The sequence below is a fragment of the Sciurus carolinensis genome, chromosome X, assembly GCF_902686445.1.
Source record: "Sciurus carolinensis chromosome X, mSciCar1.2, whole genome shotgun sequence".
In the NCBI taxonomy this organism is placed as follows: domain Eukaryota; kingdom Metazoa; phylum Chordata; class Mammalia; order Rodentia; family Sciuridae; genus Sciurus; species Sciurus carolinensis.
Genome location: NC_062232.1, coordinates 82,293,050 through 82,313,324, shown reverse-complemented (window position 1 = coordinate 82,313,324; position 20,275 = coordinate 82,293,050). Strand labels below are relative to the sequence as shown.

General features: G+C 37.6%; 1 protein-coding gene across 3 annotated transcripts in view; it reads left to right on the top strand.

The window, feature by feature from the left end:
• Pcdh19 (protocadherin 19) overlaps positions 1-19,949 on the top strand; it is a 99,408-nt gene extending 79,459 nt beyond the window's left edge. For all 3 annotated transcript variants that reach the window (XM_047536016.1, XM_047536015.1, XM_047536017.1), the window contains one exon: positions 17,565-19,949. In XM_047536016.1, the coding sequence (XP_047391972.1) occupies positions 17,565-18,163 (599 nt within the window). In that variant the 3' untranslated portion in view covers positions 18,164-19,949. The remainder of the gene's footprint in view (positions 1-17,564) is intronic.
• The last annotated feature ends 326 nt before the right edge of the window (positions 19,950-20,275 follow it).

Below are 20,275 nucleotides of genomic sequence, written 5' to 3'. Positions count from 1 at the left end.
CAGAGTTACACCAATTTGCCTTTGAGGTCTTTAGATCTACTGGGGGCTTAATTCATATGAAGTATGAAATTTATCAATCTTTCAGAGCCTCACTTACTTTATTATGTCCAGTGATTCTATTTTTCAGTCTTTTGAGACACTGATCTATGAGGAGAACCTCGCCTGTGTCTCTGATATGGTTTTGATGAAGAAATAGGGAATGAGAAGTCCTAAATGTATTTTGTCCCTGAATTAAATGGCCCTCATTTGTCATGGAATTTCCAATGATTTCTAAAAAGGTCCCTTATCTATTCTTCTGTTTTAGTTTTATGTACTGGCATAAGAAAGTTATTGCTGTTTTTCCCCAGGTACTTAGACTTTACCCCTCTGGTCCCATTGCTAATTGTCAGGATTTCCTCTTATACATTCTCCACTTCTCTACTTCTCTCCAACTCCCTTCTCATATTATGCTCTCTGTTAATCAACCAAAAGCATTCTGTACTGTCAGTTTAGTACTGCCTTTCCAAATGTGTGTGGTGCAGCCTCTTTTTGCTCATACAATTTAATTCTGCATACCTAACATATTAGGCATTTTGTCAATATTTCCCGTCTGAGGTCTATCTTTTAAATTTGAATGCATTCTGCATGTGTGGTTCCACCCCTTAAGTGATGAGATCTGCAACAGAAAGTCAAAATTAGCTCTGTGCTTAGCAGGAAAAGAATGTACAGAGTAATTTGTCACATTCTCAGAAGTTGTATGCAAGATCCCACCCTTGGCACAATTGTGTGTGCAGTTCTACTGTATCTATCTTATTGAATCTTCCCCTTTAACTGGGAGCACAGGCATTGAATGTTGTCTTTGGGTTTTCTTAGTTTCCCTCACCATTAATTCTCTACTCAGAATCCTGACATCATTACCCAACATACTTGTATGATTGCATGAATGGTATGACTCTAGATCCTGTACAACTAGAGAAATGAATAGTTGTGCTCCATTCATGTACTGTGAATTGAATGCATTCTGCTGTCATGTATAACTAATTAGAACAAATAAAAATTAAAATTAAAAAAAGAATCCTGAATTCCCAGGCTTTCTTTGCTTATTTTCTACTTCCCATGCAAAAAGGTACCTGTTTCATTTTCTGTTTCCCCAAAGTCCTATTTATTTTTAGGGGCCTGTTAGACAAACTGTCTTCCCCATCCAAATAGCATTTACATCTTAATGTAATGATAATCCAAAAGAATAATGGAGGCATCTGGGTCACCAGTGAAGCATGATGCAGTGATGTCTTTAAGGCAAGCACTTTCCCAGAATCCTTTCCTTCATATACCAACAGTAGTTAGCTACATAGTCTAAGAATAAGGTAAACTTGGACATTACCTATCCAGAAGAGTTAGAGCTGTCTGATGGATAAGAGTACCTAGTGTGTAGTGAATTCTTCCTTTGTGCCAGGCACTTTTTAGCTCAGTTTACATGCATTTCCTCTTTTAATCAGCCCAAGAATTCCATGAGGTCAGTGCTACTAGTCCTATCTTATAGATGGAAACAAAACCAACAAGAGTAACTTTAACTTTCATAGGACAGGGCTATGACAGGGTTATTAAGTCTTAGACCTGGAACTCTAAGACAGTCTTATTTCAGAGCCCAAATTTAACTCATACATGCTGGGCAAGTGCTTTACCACTGAGTCACATGCCCAGCCTCTAAAGCCCACATTCTTTGACTCTTGACTACAGTGCCTTTGAGAGAGGGCTGTGCCCTGTGCACTTCTATACTTCACCGAGAAGAATTGAATTCATTTGTGCTGCAGGGTAGTAATCTTCTCCTTTGGTTAGGAACACATTAAGTCTTGAGTTGCAACAGTAAATCTGGCTTATGCCTCATTCTTTCTAGATGGAAGCTTGTCTTTGGGCACAGTGCTGCAGCAGAAAGATTTACCTTTGTTTTTCTGTACCCCAAAGTTAGCAGTGTTAAAGTTTATTCACAAGTCCCTGTGGCTTTAGGTTCTCAGGGCTACTTGCTAAATACCCAGGACCAAGCTTACATTCTATCTTATCCTTACTTTAGGACCATGTAAGTTTGCAGGGAGTGCTCTTCCTGGTGTTGGACAGCAGGAGTATGATAGACTCCAGGCTAAGGTAGAGGTTCTATGAAGGGAAGAACAGACTCACACTCTCAAGGATCAGAATGGCTAGAAACCCTGACTCACTCAGGTAGTGCAGGATTTTTCTAACAAGGCATTTTTTAAAGAAAGTGACTCAATGAATTGTTTTCTGAGGTGGATGGCTATGTTTCCAGTTAGAACTACTTTTCCTTCTGGACTGAGATTTTATTGACTGCTACTTATTTACTTGCAGACAGAAATCTTCACACCTGTGAACTGCTGCAATCGTGGTAATGAACGTTCTGTTCAGAAGGGGAGCACTCATTCTTTTTCTCAGTAGCCCTTACCCCAACACAGGAAGTTTAAAACATTCATTTATTCTTTCAATAAATAGGATTAAATCCAGAGTGAAGCAAGGAACTGTCGTACTCAGTCTTCTTTGCATGATATTCAGGGTCTGCATAGTTACAGCTGTGTAAACATGATTGCAGAACTTAGGTATTGTCTAGTGGGGGAGGATTGCAATTTGGGAGAGGCACACCATGACTGGGATGGAGCCAGACATTCTTCCACCCACTTCAGTTCATACCCTGCAGGGTTGGCTTGCTCAGATCCTGGAGTCAGAAGTGAAGATGGGGCAGCTGGAGTTAATTATGCTGTTTTATAGCTGCTTATCAGTAGGAGATGAGGACTAGTCAACTAGTCAAAAGTTAGGGAAATCTAAAATCATATCCTCAATGGTACTCCAGTTATGGCAGTAGGAAACAAAGAAATAGAAGATTTTGGACAAAATAAGGAAACCAAAAATATTAATATGACAAGAAAAAATCCAATAAAAAATCTATTAAAATTGTAGCTGCACTTATATTCCATTTGATTTTCTGTGTGGTCACTGGAAACAAGGGCAGAGAAATATCATGGAAAAAACTGTCATCCTAACTGATATCTGGGCTCAGCTTTATTCTTGAGATTTGTTTAAATAGAAAGTAGCTAAATAATGCTTTAGACTTCTGATATATGAAAACTATTATTATGGAAGTGTGATTTTTTCTATAATAAATACAAATATTATGGATCATCCTAATTCTTTGTTCCCACCACCACCAACAACAATTATATACAAAGTTGGAACTTCTCAGTTCAGTAGTCTGGGATCCAGTAATTGGTCTGTCTTAAAGAGGCACATGGGCATACATATTCCTGATTTCCTAAGTGTGAGGTTTCTTATAAGATACCAGGGTTCGTTTATTTATTTATTTATTTATTTTTATGTGCTGCTGAGGATAGAATTCAGTGCCTCACACATGCTAGGCAAGCACTCCCACCACTAAGCCACAACCCCAGCCCAGCAGGGTTTTTTGATGCTTCAGATTTTCCAGGTTATTCTTGGGAAGGGTAACTGAGAGTTAGTACAAAAGTACTTGAATTCTCACTGGATGTGAATGTAAGGACAGGGTCCTGATAAAGAAAGAAAGGAAAACAGTATGTTTTCAATGCACTGAGTGTTACTGTATTTAAGGATAATTTTATCAGTGAAATTCAATCCCTTTTCCTAAGCAGCTCATTTCAAAGCAGTGTCTCTGAGACAAAAATCTTTTTTACAGGATGGGAAGCTCTGCATTGAGAAGAAAAAAGTGGGCTGATAGAGTGCACTGAGTTTTAATCATATAAAAAGTATTCAAATATAAAAAGGGAAATAAAATTCAATGAATTATCATTGATGCAATATGGGAATGGTGGGGCAATGAGAGACTTACTAGAGAGTTCCAAACTGTGATGTGTACACATGCATTCCTGTGGATCCTGAAGAGACAGAAACATGCCCCCAGAGGACTAGCAAGTACCCCTCCATCTTCCATCATATTCAACTAGAGTGGGGGTAGTTCTCTTGATATTGCCTGTATGGTGTCCCTTGGATGCCTATTAGTGCTATACTGAATGTTATTGTACCATGTGCAGAGCATCCCATAATGCCTAACTCCTGGATGCCTATCTAAATCATTAGGTGAGAGCATTATGGGTGCCATAATAGCATTGAAATTCCTGCAATTCAAAAGGAAACATATTTGGCTTGTACTTTATCTACAATCACTTACACGTAAACTATTGATAGTTGATAGGGAGCTGTAGACTGTTGGCCTTGTGCCATGGGACTTCTAAGCATGTTTGATGGGTAGGACAGACAGGGAAGCTGTAGATTTTGGCAAGCCGTGCTTTCCATTAGTTAGGCTGACCGTATCTGACACAGAGATTCCAATCCACCAAGATGAAGCTTACTTCTCTAGGTTTTGGCCAATGGCCCAATGATCTTGACATGAAGGACAAGAGAGGATCAGTGTTACATTGGCCTGTGAGTTTCCAATGAGCAAATAGTTGAGTGATTTACTGAATCCCCCGTTGGGTTTTTTGCTGTTGTGTTTTTTTGGCAGACATAAAATTCATGGCAGCTTTTTAAAATTTGATTGTATCATAAATGTTAACCATTCACTCCCCTCCTAGGGAAATGCAGATTCTTTTTATAGGGTGTTCAGTCTTGTAACTGTACATTTAATATTGCTCTCAAGTTTTTCTTGTAAGGGGTGCTGGTATCATGTCCTGCTAAGGACATTCCAGACACAGCTGTTTCTAATAATAGGAGGGGCCCCACAGAACTATCAGGCTTTCTCTGAAGGTTCTTTGGTAGGAAGGAGGAAATGCCTCCAGAGAACAGACTTTTTCCATTCAGTGAATTTTCTGGCAGAGACTTGGTCACTGCTATTGTCTATGATTTCCTCCCTGTAGCTTCCTTGGAGGTATGAGTTTCTAAGCAGAAGGATTTGCTGTGGGGAGGAAAGGCCACAAAACTTAAGGAAGAGACATGAGGTTTATATAGGATGAATTGTAAGATGAGAGGATATTTTGATCATGGCAGAGATGAGTTGAACACTACAGAATGTAGACCAGGGAAATGAGATGAGAAGAATGGGAATTAATTCATGAAAGCACTTATTATTTATAGGTTGGAATAAAAGGTTCATTGAACAGGGGAACCTTCCTTTTATGCAATGTCTAAGTACAAGAAAATTTGTAAAGACAATTCCATCTTAAAACTGCTGGAGTCGATGGCATGCAGTTTGTTGGTTATTCCCCTGACCTGGACAATCTGCAGGGTGTGGCCAGGTGAAAATAAATACAAAAGATGAAAGATGTTCTCTGAAGAGAGGTCAGGAGCTTCCTTAAACAATGATAAGATGTGAGTATACCTTTAACTTTCCAACCTCTTTCTCACAGTTCCCAGGTAATTTCTGAAAGATTTAAAGTCTGTAATTAATTTTTCTTTTTCATATTAAAGTTGATTTGTGCTAAAAAATTATCTGGCCAGTTTTTGTCTAGTTGGGTGGTACAGAAGAAAGACGAGCTCTTGTATCAATCTTTATTCTCTCTGTAAACACACATGACCAGAAGGGAAGGCTGTTATTAATGGTAATGCAGACCAGAAAAAAGGCTATTATTTTCAGTCTGTTGAACAGTACAAAAATGCTTCTTAAGCACTGTGTTCAGATGTTTCTTTTTATTAGCCATCACACAGGAATTAGACTAATTTCAAACAGTTCGTTTCCCTACTCTTGTCTCTGTAAAATCATTACTCATGAGTGGTTTCTTTGTTGAACTCTCACTGACCTCTTATATTGGGATGGACAACAGGGTGTTAAAAATGTAAACTTTTCAGTTTGCATAAACTCTAGAAGAAGGGAGACAAAGATTCCCTAGGAGAAGAAAATCATTTGTCAATGTACTTGTTTGTTAGTGTCCTATAAGCATGTTATCTAGGAAGCTATGTCAGCATTACAATTTTATATAGACGCTGTGTGTGTGCACGTGTGTATGTTTGTGTGTGTGTGTGTGTGTGTGTGTGTGAGAGAGAGAGAGAGAGAGAGAATGAGAAAATTAGCAGCAGAGAACTCTTTGAACACCAGCAGGAGTTTTGAAATATCATTCTGCATCTGCTCCACTCTTCTTTCCAATGTCTTTCTACCTCTCTGCCACCCACACTCACCAATCCAGGGTCATTAGGATACATGAAGGATTTGTGCTGTCTTAATATATAGGCAACTGATCCTTAGTCCTTTAGCTAGGCCCCATTTGCATTGCCAAAGCTGATTATTTTATCTGCAGTTTTAATAATAAACCAGATTATTTGCTGTTCACTAACTGATAGAAGTGAATAAAAAGTAGTGCAAAGTAGCAGTAAGGGGATAAGGAAGCTCCAGGGTCAAAGAAGACTTTTCCTTTAAATAATAATTTTGGTTTACTCTTAGAATTTTTTTTATGCTAGAGTCCAAAATCTTTTATTTAATAAGTCTGCAACGTTCCTCTTGTAACTGCCAAAATAGAATCTCAGAGAATGGAAATCAGGCAGGCTTGAATGAAGCTTCAAATTCTCTACTCCAAATGCTGTCTTGTTTTCTGTACACAGAACTAGATTCCTCAGGGCTTCTCTCACCACAGCATGGCATTCATTCATTAGCCCCATGTTTCACAAACCTAGTCATGAAAGACTGGCATTTTAACCTACAAGAGGCAGATACAATGAAATTGGAGTTCAGGAGATGCAATGCTGTGAAAAAGAGATTATTCCAAGGGTATAAAGATATGTAATCTAGAGATGGGCAGAGCATTTACGTTTACTAACTTGATTTTCAGTAATCTTTTGATTTGTTCCATTGTTCTAATTTGTGAATACAAATGTGAAAGATGATGAGGACTAATTGTTGTGGTGGCAGTGGTGTTGAGTGTGTGTGTGTGTGTGTGTGTGTGTACTTACTATGCATTGTTTCATAAATAGATTTTTCTACAACTGTGACAGAGTGTCTTCACTCAGGTCATCTCAACCAGAGAGCTTTCTGCTAATCCCATAGGCAAAGATTTACCCCAACTCAGAAAAAGTCTTCAGAGCTGTGGCCCCAGTAGATCCCAAATACTTCCTGATGCTTCAGATGGAACAGCCACTCTCTTCATCAAAGAAGAGTTAGGTAAACTGGAGGCCAGGGCATCATGATGGAACATTCATGTGCTAAAGTCATAAAGGACTTTTTCTTCCCAATAAGAGCACTGGGACAAATGTAGAATGCCTTCAAATTATCAGACTTCTTCAAAGAGTAGATTAATTGGCCTCTCTTTTGAATTTGTGCAATTGCTTTTGAGGCAACATCCTAATAAAGTACAGCTTGTTTTCCCCTGCTAGTTTGTTTAAGTGGACAACTGAAAAAGAATAATTCTATGTAATTTTAAGGAAAAGAGCAAACAAATGAAACTGAGTATTGTCCATGAAAGATGGATAATGACAAGTAAACATAGAAGGTGGCATTTGATCCCTTCAGTTTTAGTATTCATTATTCATAGTTATTATTCATAAATTCCAGCACAAATATTAGGCCTACACCCCAGTGACACATTTGCATTTTATTTTAAGTTGATTTCTACCTCATTTTGCAAACAAGGATTTAATGGGTTCAGTTGTCTCTCCCTCTCCCTCTGTTGCTATAGCTTGTCTATTTTGTATGCTGACTTTTATACATTTCACACTCTTTATCTCTATCATTCATCTCATCCATCTTACTCTCCCACCCACGATTTTGCTCTCTTTTTCTCTTGCTCTCCCTTTCTTAATGTTTTAGGAAAAAAAAAGAATTCTAACATGGAAACGTGATATTTGAATGGATTCCCCTAAGGCAATCAATTTACTTTTAATTTGTCTGGAGCTAAGCTTTTCTTTGTTGCAATGAAGAAGGATTGAAACTGCTGTAAAATTTATTAGCTTGAAAGAAGATATTTGAAATGGATTTTTTTCAATGATTGTGCTGTTTGTTGTACCCAGCAGCAGTGTCATTGCACTATAGTATTCCAGATGGCTGCTGAAGTTACAATGAAATATCGAGACAATGCTACCCTTTTATACCAGGTTTTTGTTAGTAACAAAGAGTCCATTCTAGATAGCTAATCCATATTTATTCTCTTAATGTTCATATTTGCTTCCAGTGATCATCTCTAGTGATTATTGCCCAGTTGATGACAGGACATATTCCTTTGAGTTATTGCAAGAGAGAGTGACTGGTTTAACTAAGTATTTTATTTTTCAAATGTGGAAGAAGCAATTGGAAAATTATTAATGGTGTTTCTTAGCTTTCCCACCCAATCCCACAAACATTTTGGCCTGCAAGAAGCTATAAGGAGGGCTGGGGTTGTGACTCAGTGATAGAGCGCTTGCCTAGCATATGTGAGACACTGGGTTTGATCCTCAGCACCACATGAATTAAAAAAATAAAATAAAGGTATTGTGTCCATCTGCAACTAAAAGTATTTTTAAAAAAGAAGTTAAAATTGCAATATTTTTCATTGACTCAGATCAAGCATTGTGTGTTCTACAAAACTGAATGTCCTGGGACTTGACTGAAGGAAGTGTGAAGTCTTGTTAAGGGGAACACCAGCTGCTGGGTGCTTTTTTATTTTAACATCCAGCATTAAGTTTTCATTATAAAGGGAAGATTTTTTTTTCTCATGGACTACATGCCCTACCTCCTCTTGCTTTCTGTACCAGCATTGTTTGTGCCATACTTACTACATGTTCTTTCAGACATTGGGAAGCTCACAGTCATAAGAAAAAATGTTTTTTCACAAACTGATGATGTGTTAACTATGTTCCTATTTTCCATGAAAAGGGGAAAAACCAAGTTGCAGATAACTGCATTTTTAGAGGGGCTTATCAGCATGATCTAAAGACTCCATCTTTCTAGCAGAATAACTACGTGTATAATGTGTGAAACAGCCTATTTTTAATCTACACAAAGTCAAACAACTGGTCTGAACTCAGAAAACTGACTAGGTATTGTAGGCTGCCTACTGATATAGGCTAAGTGACATTTCTGTGAGTATCTTGGTATGAAACTCTTGAAAATGGCCTCATGTTGCTCAGAGTTGTGATACCTCAGTGCTCTTCCTTTTAGGGAATAGTTCAATGGCCTTTGGTGTCCTCTCATATTTTCCTTATAAAGATGCTTTTTCAAATGGCTTCTAAGCACATAGATGAAGTCCAGCACTTTGTCATATAATTTTCTCCATCACAGAAGCCAAAGTACAAAGATTCCAGTCTAGTCAATCTCTGCTTATCTCAGTCACTGTCAGCACCTCTTATTTCTCAGTCTCAATTTTCCAGGCAGCCTTTTGCTTCATTTCCTTGCTCCCCATGCATCAGCACAAATGATTTATACTTATACACATCTTGAAATCTCTTCTTTATGGATTGAATTGAATTGAGCCCCAGTACAAAAATGAAAACTCCAGGAACTATTGTGATTGCCCAAATTACAACTTAGATTATGTGACTGTACATGCCACACTATCATCTATCATAAATATTAAATTCTCAAGCACTTATACTTCAGTATGTTTTAACTTTGTCTCTTTGACCAGCTCAGCACTAAAGATTTCATTGAAGATAATTCAATTGCTTTGAATTCTGAAAGGGGCATCTTTTTAATCTATTTTCATGTTGCACTGGGAGTAAGTGAATTTCAGGTACATAGACTGTGAATGAGAAGAGAGGTCTATGTGCCGGTTGGCATCACAGAGGCCAAATATTGGGTGGCACTTGTTAACTGATGCTGATCTGTCAAATGGACTAGGACAAGGTGGGGGTTCATCAGTCTTTTCAGCAATCCTCTCTGTCTGAAGTTGAAACTAAACTTTACAGAATTCCTGCTGTTTAGTCAGCCATCCTGAAAATGCCAAGCTATGCTACTCAGGGCAGGTATTTTTGTATCTGTCCTCTCTCTTTTTTGGCAACACCCCTCTTGCCAGCCTTGGGAACTTTGTTCCCATGACCCATCCACATCTTTTATCCTTCCCGAGGCATCTCCACTCCCCAGACATATCTAATCTTTCTTACCTTGTCAAAACTCTCTGATTTGGGTCCCCTTCACCAAGGGCCCTGCTAAATAATCAAAGAAAATCTGATGATCTCAAATTGGTAATGGATTATCTTATTTCAATATGCTTTTTTTTGGTACTAGGGTTTTTTTAATTTTAATTTTTTTTACAGACTGCATTTTGATTCATTGTACACAAATGGGGTACAACTTTTAATTTCTATGGTTGTGCACGATGTAGATTCACACCATACTTGTATGGTACTAGGGTTTAAACCCAGGGGTTGTACCATTGAGCTCCATCCTCAGCCCTTGTTATTTTTTGTTTGTTTGTTATTTTGAGACAGAGTATTGCCAAATTGTCCAGGTTGGCCTTAAACTTGCAATCCTTCTATCTCAGCCTCCTGGGTAGCTAGGATTATAGGTGTACACTACTTTGCCTGGTTTAGCAGGCATTTCTTAATGCATATACCCAGATAAAAGAAGGATGTGGATTTTTTTTCCTCCATGTTACAAGGGCTGGTTTTGGATAGCACTTTTTGGCATCTGTCAAATAATACAGATAGTTGTTTCTAATGACAATCACAGTTCTGACATCCTACCCCTCCTCTCCTTTGTCTGTTAGAGCATAATGCTATAGGAAGGGCTGCAAAGAAGCGGGAGGCTATGGAAGAGAAGAAAAAGAAAGCTTTAGGGAGAAACAAGAATAGAGAAATTTGCTTAAGGAAAGGGAAGAAGGTAATGAGAAAGAGACAAGTAGCTGTTTGTAGTGTAATTTGTGATTGTTTTTCATTGTAATTAGACTTACTACAGGATAGATTGGTGTCATTGGTTCCTGAGTCTCTAAAAATGTCTCATTGTTCATTGATGTTCCCTTGGATATTGTACCTACTGAGTTTTATTTCTTCTGGCTAAGATTTTACTTTAAGAAGTAAGTGTAACTCCCCACCCCCAGGCATCACGGCCTGGGAGAGTTCTGGGATATTGTCATTAAGTCCTTGTTGAATTTTTCATAAATGATTATCAGATACTTTTAAAAAATTTTTAATTTGTTCTTTTTAGAGCAAATGACGTAGAGTGTATTTTGACACATTATACATGCGTGGAGTATAACTTATTCTAATTAGGATCCCATTCTTGCGTTTGTACATGATGTGGAGTTATACTGGTTGTATTCATATATGAACATAGGAAAGTTATGTCTGATTTGTTTCAAATTGTGTCTAAACACCCCAAAGAAGCTCAGTTCTTAAGATGTCAGTCACATCAAAACAAGATATATTTGAAGACTAGAATGTAATTCCTACTGTTCTCCTTTCTTCCATCCTTCCCACTTTCCCTTCTTCCTTTTCCATTGAGCCCCTTGTTACTTCACTTGCCTTGTAAAGTTACAGAAACCAGCTCGATGTTCTTTCTCTTGCCTCTGAAGGCCTTCAAATGCTTGTAAGATCTCTTTCCTGGATATTTCTTTCCTTTGTAATTCCCTAGCATACTAGATTGTAATATTAGATATTTTTTGGAATATTAGTTTTGTCATGTGTATTTTAATTCGTTTTACCAGAAAAAGTTAGCATCTGCGGTGGGTTTAAAAGGCTTATCATAGGTCACATATTTGGCTTTTATTTTATATGAATTAACAACAATTTTGTTTCATGTTAAAAAATAATGCTTAATATTTGAACAACACATTCAGCTCAGTCTGGATTTGTCTGCTTATTGTATTCTCAATTTATCACAGTACATGCCCCAATAACTATGGTTAAGAGAGAATACTTTCAGGTAGAAGCAAGGGTATTTTCAATTGGACATCAAAGCATACTGTATCTCTTCAAGATTTGCATATGCTGTGCCAGAAATCACCCAGAGGCACTTGACACTTGACTAATGTTTCTCAAGTTCTACATTTACTCTATTGCCTCTGACAAAGCAACGTAGTTTACTTTGCAGGTTTTTATATTGTTACTGCTAGATAGAATAGTTATTTCTACTTTAGGAGTTACATCAGTGGCACAGTTATCTGGATTGTTGATCAAGAGTCTTTGTTCTTTCACTCCTTTTTTTCATTGAATTAAGTTAAAGTGTTATTGACTACCTGCTCTGTGCTGGATCCTTTGCTAGTTTCAGTGGATAGGGTAGGAAATAAGACAGACATAATCTTTGCCCATCTAGAGGTAATTACATGTATGATGAGTGCTATAAAAGGGAGGTGCTATGAAACCTGCCTTAGTCTAAAGGATCAGGGAAAAACTCCTTGAGGAAGTGAAATTGCAGTTAGGGGCTTCAGGGATAATGTGTCAGTCATGAAATATGTTTAACTGTTAGTAATAAAGACTCCCCTTCCCCAGTAAAGAAAATAAATCAATGGCCTAAATAAGAGGGAAGTTCAGATCTGATGAGATGGCTCTATATCTTTAGTTCTCCAAGGTCCTTACATCTTTCTATTCTGCTACCCATATGTACATGGCTTCTATCCTCAGGGTTGCCCTGCTGGAAGTAAAATGCATGTTGCAGCTTTAGATATTATGGCTCTGTCCCAGACAGGACAAAGCATGATGATATAAGGACAAACTAGTCTCCCAATTAAGTCAACCCTCTTCTTTTAAGGACTTTTCTTGACATCCTGCCTTTATAACATTGGCCCAATGGTCATGGTCGTCCTATCAAGGAAGATCTAGAAATGCTAGTTGACTTTTTAGCTGAGCACATTGCAATCCCTAATAGAAGAGGGTCTTTGTTACTTAAAAAAAAAAGATATTTTGTAGGCAATTAGTTATCTCTGCTTTAGATGAGTAAGAGGTAGGTCAAAGGGTGACACTTCTCAATAATTATGTTTTCTCTTTCTTCCGTTAACAACTTCTTCTTCTTCTTCTTCTTCTTCTTCTTATTATTATTATTACTAATACTTCTACTACGGTAATGGGGATTTAACTTAGCTAGAGATGCTGTAACACTGAACTACATCCCCATCCCTTTTTATGTTGAGACAGGATCTCGCTAAGTTGTCCAGGCTGACCTTAAACTTGGATCTTCCTGCCTCACCCTCTTGAGTAGTGTGTATCACCATACCTGGCTTTTATGTTTTCTTGATTAAGCACATGTGACCAATTTTAGTAGTACTTAACTTTTTCATAATTGGTGCCACAATCCCTTCCATTATATCTCACAATAATTGGCCCTGCCTTTTTCATGAATGGTATGGATTACACTAAAAAGATATATATGATGTATAAAAGCACATCTAGAAGCTTTTCTGATTTACACATTTGCTTATAGGGTATGTTACTGCTGCTATTTAGAAGTAGTCAACTATTTGAGTTTGTAGGAACTGGAACTCACTTTAGCTTAACTTTTCTGCCTCATTGATTTCAGATTGCATCTGAAGAGATAATGCGTAACTCTTGTAAGTGTAACTTTGGACTATTTTAGCATTGGATTTTTGTCTCTGATCATTGGGATCTTTGAGTTAATATTCCCAAACTCTGAATCACAGTAAAGAACTGGTAGGATTGTTGAACACATCCATTGTGACTGGACATCCCTATAAACCCAATAGAACCTCTCAGCTCCTCTATTAAGCTAGAACTTTGAAAGTTATAGAAAAACTTGAAGACAGTGTTTTCATTATATTCTTGTATTACTTTGATTTGGACAAAAAGTAGATTGTTTCTAGTGTTGAAGCACATTGTTTACCCACATCTGAAGAGACAGCAGTATCACATCCCAAGGAAGGTAGTAATCACTGCACAAAGTTTTCTATTATGTGTACAAAATAGCATATTCTGGCCTCTTTCTGTTTGAATTACTTCCTTATCCATCATGACTTAGACATTGTTGCCTTTTATGCCTCCCATACCCTCACCAGACTGATGCTTTTAAGATTTAAGATTTTATTTAAGATTTAATATTTTTTGCCAGCAGTTTTGCAGTTCCCTTTCCAAGGTCCCTAATGACAAATTGTAACCAAAAATACTTATTACTATCTAGATGGAAGAAGTTTTATCTTCTCTCTGTCAGAGGTGGCTGCTGCTTCTTCTGCTTATTCTTCCTCTTCCTCCCTCCTCTCCCCCTCCTCCTCGTCCTCCTCCTTCTTCTTCATGTAAAATAACTGGATCTTTTTTGAAGTAAGGAGTTCTCAGGTCTCAAGATTTGAGTCCTTCTTCCAAATTTATGTGTTTTCTTCATATTATTATTTTTCTGTTTTGCAAATCCTAGGGACAACTTAAGAAGCAGGGGAGACTAGTTTGCAAATTCATTCATCCACACAAAGTAATGTATTTGAATTTCCACAAATATGTGTGGATTTTAGATTCTTCAATTTTGTTTTGCCTAGGTTCAGGTCAATGCTTTCAGATAAAGATATAGCAAAATAACAAGTCATAAATAGGCTCATAGAGGAATTTTAGCAGGGAATTAGTGAATTGTTGGCCTACCTGTGTTAAAGCAGGAGCCAGCATCTTGACAACTTATTTTTAATGATACAAAATGGTTCCTCTCTAGTCTCATACCTCTGTCCCCAGCTGCTCTAACACATGGTGGCCAGCATATAATCTTTACCAGTACTTTGTCATTCTGGAAATAGTGTCTTCACTTTTTTCATCTGGTCTGTCTTTATTGTCATTCTTAAAGGGCTTTATATTGTAAATTTCTTACTTTTAATACAGCAATTTATTTACTAAACTGAAGTTTTGATTTTTGAAAGGTAATTCATCTGCAGAACATTTATATATGTAGGTTACCTTGTGCTATGCAGAGGTGTTCTTTCTGCCTGTCTATATTAACTGTGTTTTCTTTCATATATAAAATGGGTATAAATACTTTAAAGCTAGGTTAGATTTTAATTTAATTGTATTGACATAAATGTCATGAAGTATTGTTTGAAACAAAAAATGATAAATAGCAACTGTCTTTGGTAAGGACAAAAGGAAACACCAGTATCAGATTTAAGCCCCAGGGAATAAATCTTAAAGTCTTCACTTGCATGAGGTAAGAGTAGCACATATAACGAGTTAACATAAGTCATCTCAGAAAATTGCATATTACTCTACTTCATATGGAGCTAGGGTAGGTTTAGCAAGATTGGTGGATAGGCTTAAACTGATTGTATTCTTGGGGATACTGAGTAAATTTACCTTTTTTCTTTCTTCTTGGAGAACAAGTAATTTCTTTAAGACAGTGGGTAAACCTGAAGGCAAGAAATGTTGTTGTAGAGAAGTTTCTGAGTTCCCCACTCTGGTTTGCAAAATTCTGAGGGTTTCCTTCCCCAGCATTGAAAGGGGACAGAAAATGTCCATATTAAAGATAAATTGGTAAATTGTGTCCATGTACACAGATGGGATCTTATATTTAATTGGCTTTTAAGTAGCCTAAATAAAGCCAAGGGCCATGCAGAGAGTTGGTTCAAATCTGGACTCAGTTTGGATTAGGTCCTTGACATTTAACTGCTTCCAATGCCTTTTCTCAAAATGTTGAAGTGTACTATCAATTCAGCCATTATTCCTTGAGCCCTCTCCCCTGGGTCCATTCACCAAGAATCTTTGGTGAATGAGAAAGAGGAGTACCTTGTTATCCTATGCCATTAACTATTTAGAATCAAGAAGCAAACAAAAAACACCCCAAAAACAGAAATGCAAGGCAGGCTTGTTTTATAAATAGTAATTTCCATCAAGAACTTGAATTGCAGGCTTCTTCCCCCTGTAAAAAAGCAGTCAGAGCATGCTTCCAACTTATTTTTGGTGTGCACGTCTGTGTCTGGGCCTGTATGCATGTGCATGCACACACACCTTTTCATTTTCTCAGTCTCTCTTAATCTCCTCACTTCCTCCAACCCTGCCCCAAGGTTTTCTATGAATGCCAAGCTTCTCATATTTTGATGCATTGTGCAGTATGTGATGAAAATTTTCATTAGGTCATCCTAATTCAAGAATGTAACATAAATACGAATGGATCTTGAGAACTAGGGCTATAAACTAGACATTGAAATGAACAGTTTTCCAATGAATTGGCAGATGTTCACCATGGGTCCATGCTTTGGTGAAGCCTTCTCTGTAGACAGTCCCTCTGAGAGTCAAACGGTTAACCCTTAATGAACCTAATCTGAAAAGAGAAAAAAATCACCCTAATAGCTATGAATTTTAACTGCTGAGACCTATGATAGGGTTAAAAGTAATCCTTGAAGCATTTACATTTGATTTTAATTAACATATAATGAGTCATACATATTTGTGGGGTACACTGTGATAGTTCAATACATGTATACAGCATGTACTGATCAGGGTAATTAACATTTCCACCTTGTTATCATTTCTTCATGTTTGGGGCCTTCTATCTCCTCTCCTCTAGTTCTTCTCAAATGTAGTACACAATAGATTGTTGTATACTATTGTCACCCCACTCTGCTAGAGAACACTATAACGTTTTCCTTCTATCCAACTGATTTTGGTATCTGTTACCTAACTTTCTTCTATCCCTGACTAACCTATTCCTAACCTCTAGTAACCACTATTGTACTCTGTTCTACTTTGAAATCACACTGTCTTCCAGTTCTATCCATTTTGCCTCATATGACAGGGTCTCATTCTCTGGGCACCTAGACTGATTTCATTACCTTGGCAATTATGAATAGTGTCACAATAAACATGGGGGTGTAGGTATCTCTTTGGTATGCTGATTTAATTTCCTTTGGGTATATATATCCAGAAGTGTGATAGCTGGATCATATGGTAGATCTATTTTTAGTTTTTTGAGAAACTTTTGTACTGTTTTCCATAATGGCTATACTAAGTCACATTCCCATCATCAGTTTATATTTCTTTATTTTAAGAAATATGTCCCTAATAAAACTTCACATAACAAAGATAAGGAGGGATGGATAGTTGCATCTAATTAAATGATGCCCAACATATGAGTGATGTGTGTATAGGACCAACTGAAGCATGTGAGTCATCTGGAAGAAAGGGATCTCAGTGTAGTTCATCCGATGGGAAATCCAATCATATAAATGGTGTAGTGAGGAGACTGGCTGATAGGACTAGTGGTCAAGAAGAAATGATGTAAGTAGACTTTTAAATTAATTAAATTAAGCATGATGTATCAGTGATGGGTAGGATACAAGGGTGGATGACAGTTCTGTTGCTCAAAAGTATGGCCAAGTATTTTTAGATATACTGACTGTTGGATTCCCTGCTCTGACTGCACTCCCTCTCCTGCCGAATCCATTTTCAAACATAGGTGATTTTTAATGGGAGGTATTGATGAAATTGCTGACTCTCAGTATCTTGACACTCAGGATAAACTTTTTTTAAAATTTATTTTTTCATCCATAACGTGTTTCCCTTTAGGTTTTTTGTTTTGTCAGCAGTGGGGACAGTAACAACAATAAAACAGAGGAGTATATCAGGGAGATCTATAGCCTTTTAAAAATCCAATTCTTCACACTTGTCCCAAAAGGCAATAAAGGACTATCTAAAAGTACCATTTCCCAGAAGGGCTTATGGATACCTAAGAAACCAGAACACTGGGGAGTAACACTGATTCCTGGGAAAAACTGATGAAATTGACATTTTCTTTTCTCAAACAGATCAGAATGAAGGGTTTCATTGCAGAGAAGAATGCCGGATTCTTGGCCACTCTGACAGGTGCTGGATGCCCCGCAACCCCATGCCCACTCGTTCCAAGTCTCCTGAGCACGTGAGGAACATCATCGCGCTGTCCATTGAAGCTACTGCTGCTGATGTTGAGGCTTATGACGACTGCGGCCCCACCAAGCGGACTTTTGCAACCTTTGGGAAAGATGTCAACGATCACCCAGCTGAGGAGAGGTCCACCCTGAAAGGCAAGAGGACTGTGGATGTGACCGTCTGCAGCCCCAAGGTCAATGGCGCTATCCGGGAGGCAGGCAATGGCTGTGAGGCAATTAGCCCTGTCACCTCCCCCCTCCACCTCAAGAGCCCTCTACCCACCAAGCCTTCCATGTCTTACACCGTTGCCCTGGCTCCTCCCACGCGTGATCTGGAGCAGTATGTCAATAATGTCAACAGTGGCCCTTCCCGTCCTTCTGAAGCTGAGCCCCGTGGAGCTGACAGCGAGAAAGTCATGCATGAGGTCAACCCCATTATGAAGGAGGGTCGCGACAAAGAGTCCCCTGGTGTGAAGCGTCTGAAGGATATCGTTCTCTAAACCAGTCTCTGGGAAGAAGAAAAAGAAACCACGCTGGCTAGCAAAGAAGATGTAGGAGCTGCTTGTTTTAATTGCTCACCAATGGTTGGTTCTTGAGTGGCTGTATTTCAGAGCTTTCCCTAAATGTATTGTTTATAAATGACTATCATTCTGTGACAATCCCTCTCGTTTCAACAGGCAGCAGGGGTGTTCAGTTGGAGCAAATTAGCTTTGGCTTGAGTTGTTCATGGGGCCTTGATGTTGGGGAAACAGAGACAAATTCAGTTGTGAAAAGTATTATGTATTAAGTGTTTGAATTTATATATTTTTCTATGTCAAAATTATAATATAAATTACCATTGTTTGTGGAGGATACATTTAAAAAAAAGCAAAAAGCAAAAAAAAAAAAAAAAAAAAGCTCTGGACACCTTTAATAAGCTCGCCACTGTTTTTTGTAGTGTAGACAAGTTAATGGTCATTTATTGTGTACTATTCATTGATTCAGTGATGTGAAATCGAGCCCCCAAAAGATTGTTTCTGAAGCTTGAGTACTTTCCAATGCCGCTACTTTGCTGTGGACACCCCTGCTTTAAGAACCCTTTTGCTAGCTGTGCTATTGTTGTATTTGATATTGCAAATTGCTATGTGTGTGGTGATGGCAAAAAGGCTTTTAAAGGTTGGTGTTTCTTTTTCTTAAAAAAATAATAAAAATACAGATAAAAACAAAGAGCAAACAACTGAGACAGCAAATGAATGAGCAACACCACACATATAGATTGAGTACTTGGAGGATACTCACATTTTTTAACCCATGTAGTAGTGATTGCTCACCACCTTGCAATGTATTTTTCCTGCCTTTCAGTCTTCTGCCCAGGTCCATGATAGATCATCTCAGAAAGTCATTTTTGGATATGCTGCTATCTAATTTGCAGTTGTCAGAAATACTGTGCTGAAAGTTTTATGAGATCCATTTTTCTAATTTTCAGACCCTGAACTATAAAGTTGCTCCTGAAGTTATCGGGTTCCAGGCTTAGAAATTCCCTGTCTCCAATCATCTAAAACTCAAAATGACTGAATCTATTTTGAGATCTAAATTAGTGTCTTTTTAGACACACACTTCCTGATTCAGTGTTTCCCAATCATGATTGGAATTAGACTGTAAAGCACGTCATGGGCTGGAATCGAGAACTCCATGTTGCTCTGTATCTTAGGCTTATAAATAGGAATAGAGTAAGGAGTACAAAATGTACATTTAGGAAAAGACAGGTAATAGACAACAGCATCACTAATCCAATTACTGTGCCTTCTAAATGGAGACACTCGGACACTTGAACTCATCTTTTTATGACTAATACTTTTTGATTAAAAATGTGAACAAGAAACTATTAAAACAAAAATCCTTTAGATTTAGCTAACTCTTTTTGCTGTAGGCTAGGAATACACCTTTTTTTTTTTTATAAACGACTGCACATATCTTTGTTGTTGTTTTAACATTACTCTAAATCCCCAATTTATCATTTGTCTATTAATATTCACTAGCCAACATAGTATTCTTGCAGCCTAAGAGTTCATTATTTAAAAATAAAAACTCAAGAAATATGTTACCTTTGCTCTGCTTCGGTCTTAAAAGAGTTGTTTCTAGAGAAACAAGTTTTGTGGATCTGTTCTGATTTGTTTCATTTTTTTGAAATTCAGGAATACCCAGAAAGAAGCCCTAGAGGTTAGAGTACTAGAATGCAAAAGATAATTTATTTTCTTAAGTTTAGGTAAATAAAGTGATGTCTTTTAAATGTTTTAGTTATTTTTGCCTGAGTTTCTAGCTTTGTACATTACTAGGAATATTTTCTTTTATGGGAGGGGAAAGGATTTTGAGGGAGGAGGGTGGATAAAGTAGTGGGGGCGGGGTTAGGTAGGGGAGAACATTTCTGAAAAAGAACCTATAATGAAGCTACAAATCCATTCTTATTTCTTATTCAGTGCTGAATACTACCTCATGCAAAATATTGGTGTGGCTGCAAATTTCCCTCTGAAACTGACACAATTAGAGATCAATTAACCATAACATCTTCATTTTGCCTCATTTCACTCTCTTTCATATAATTTCTCCTCTTCTGATTTATTTGATTTTGGTAG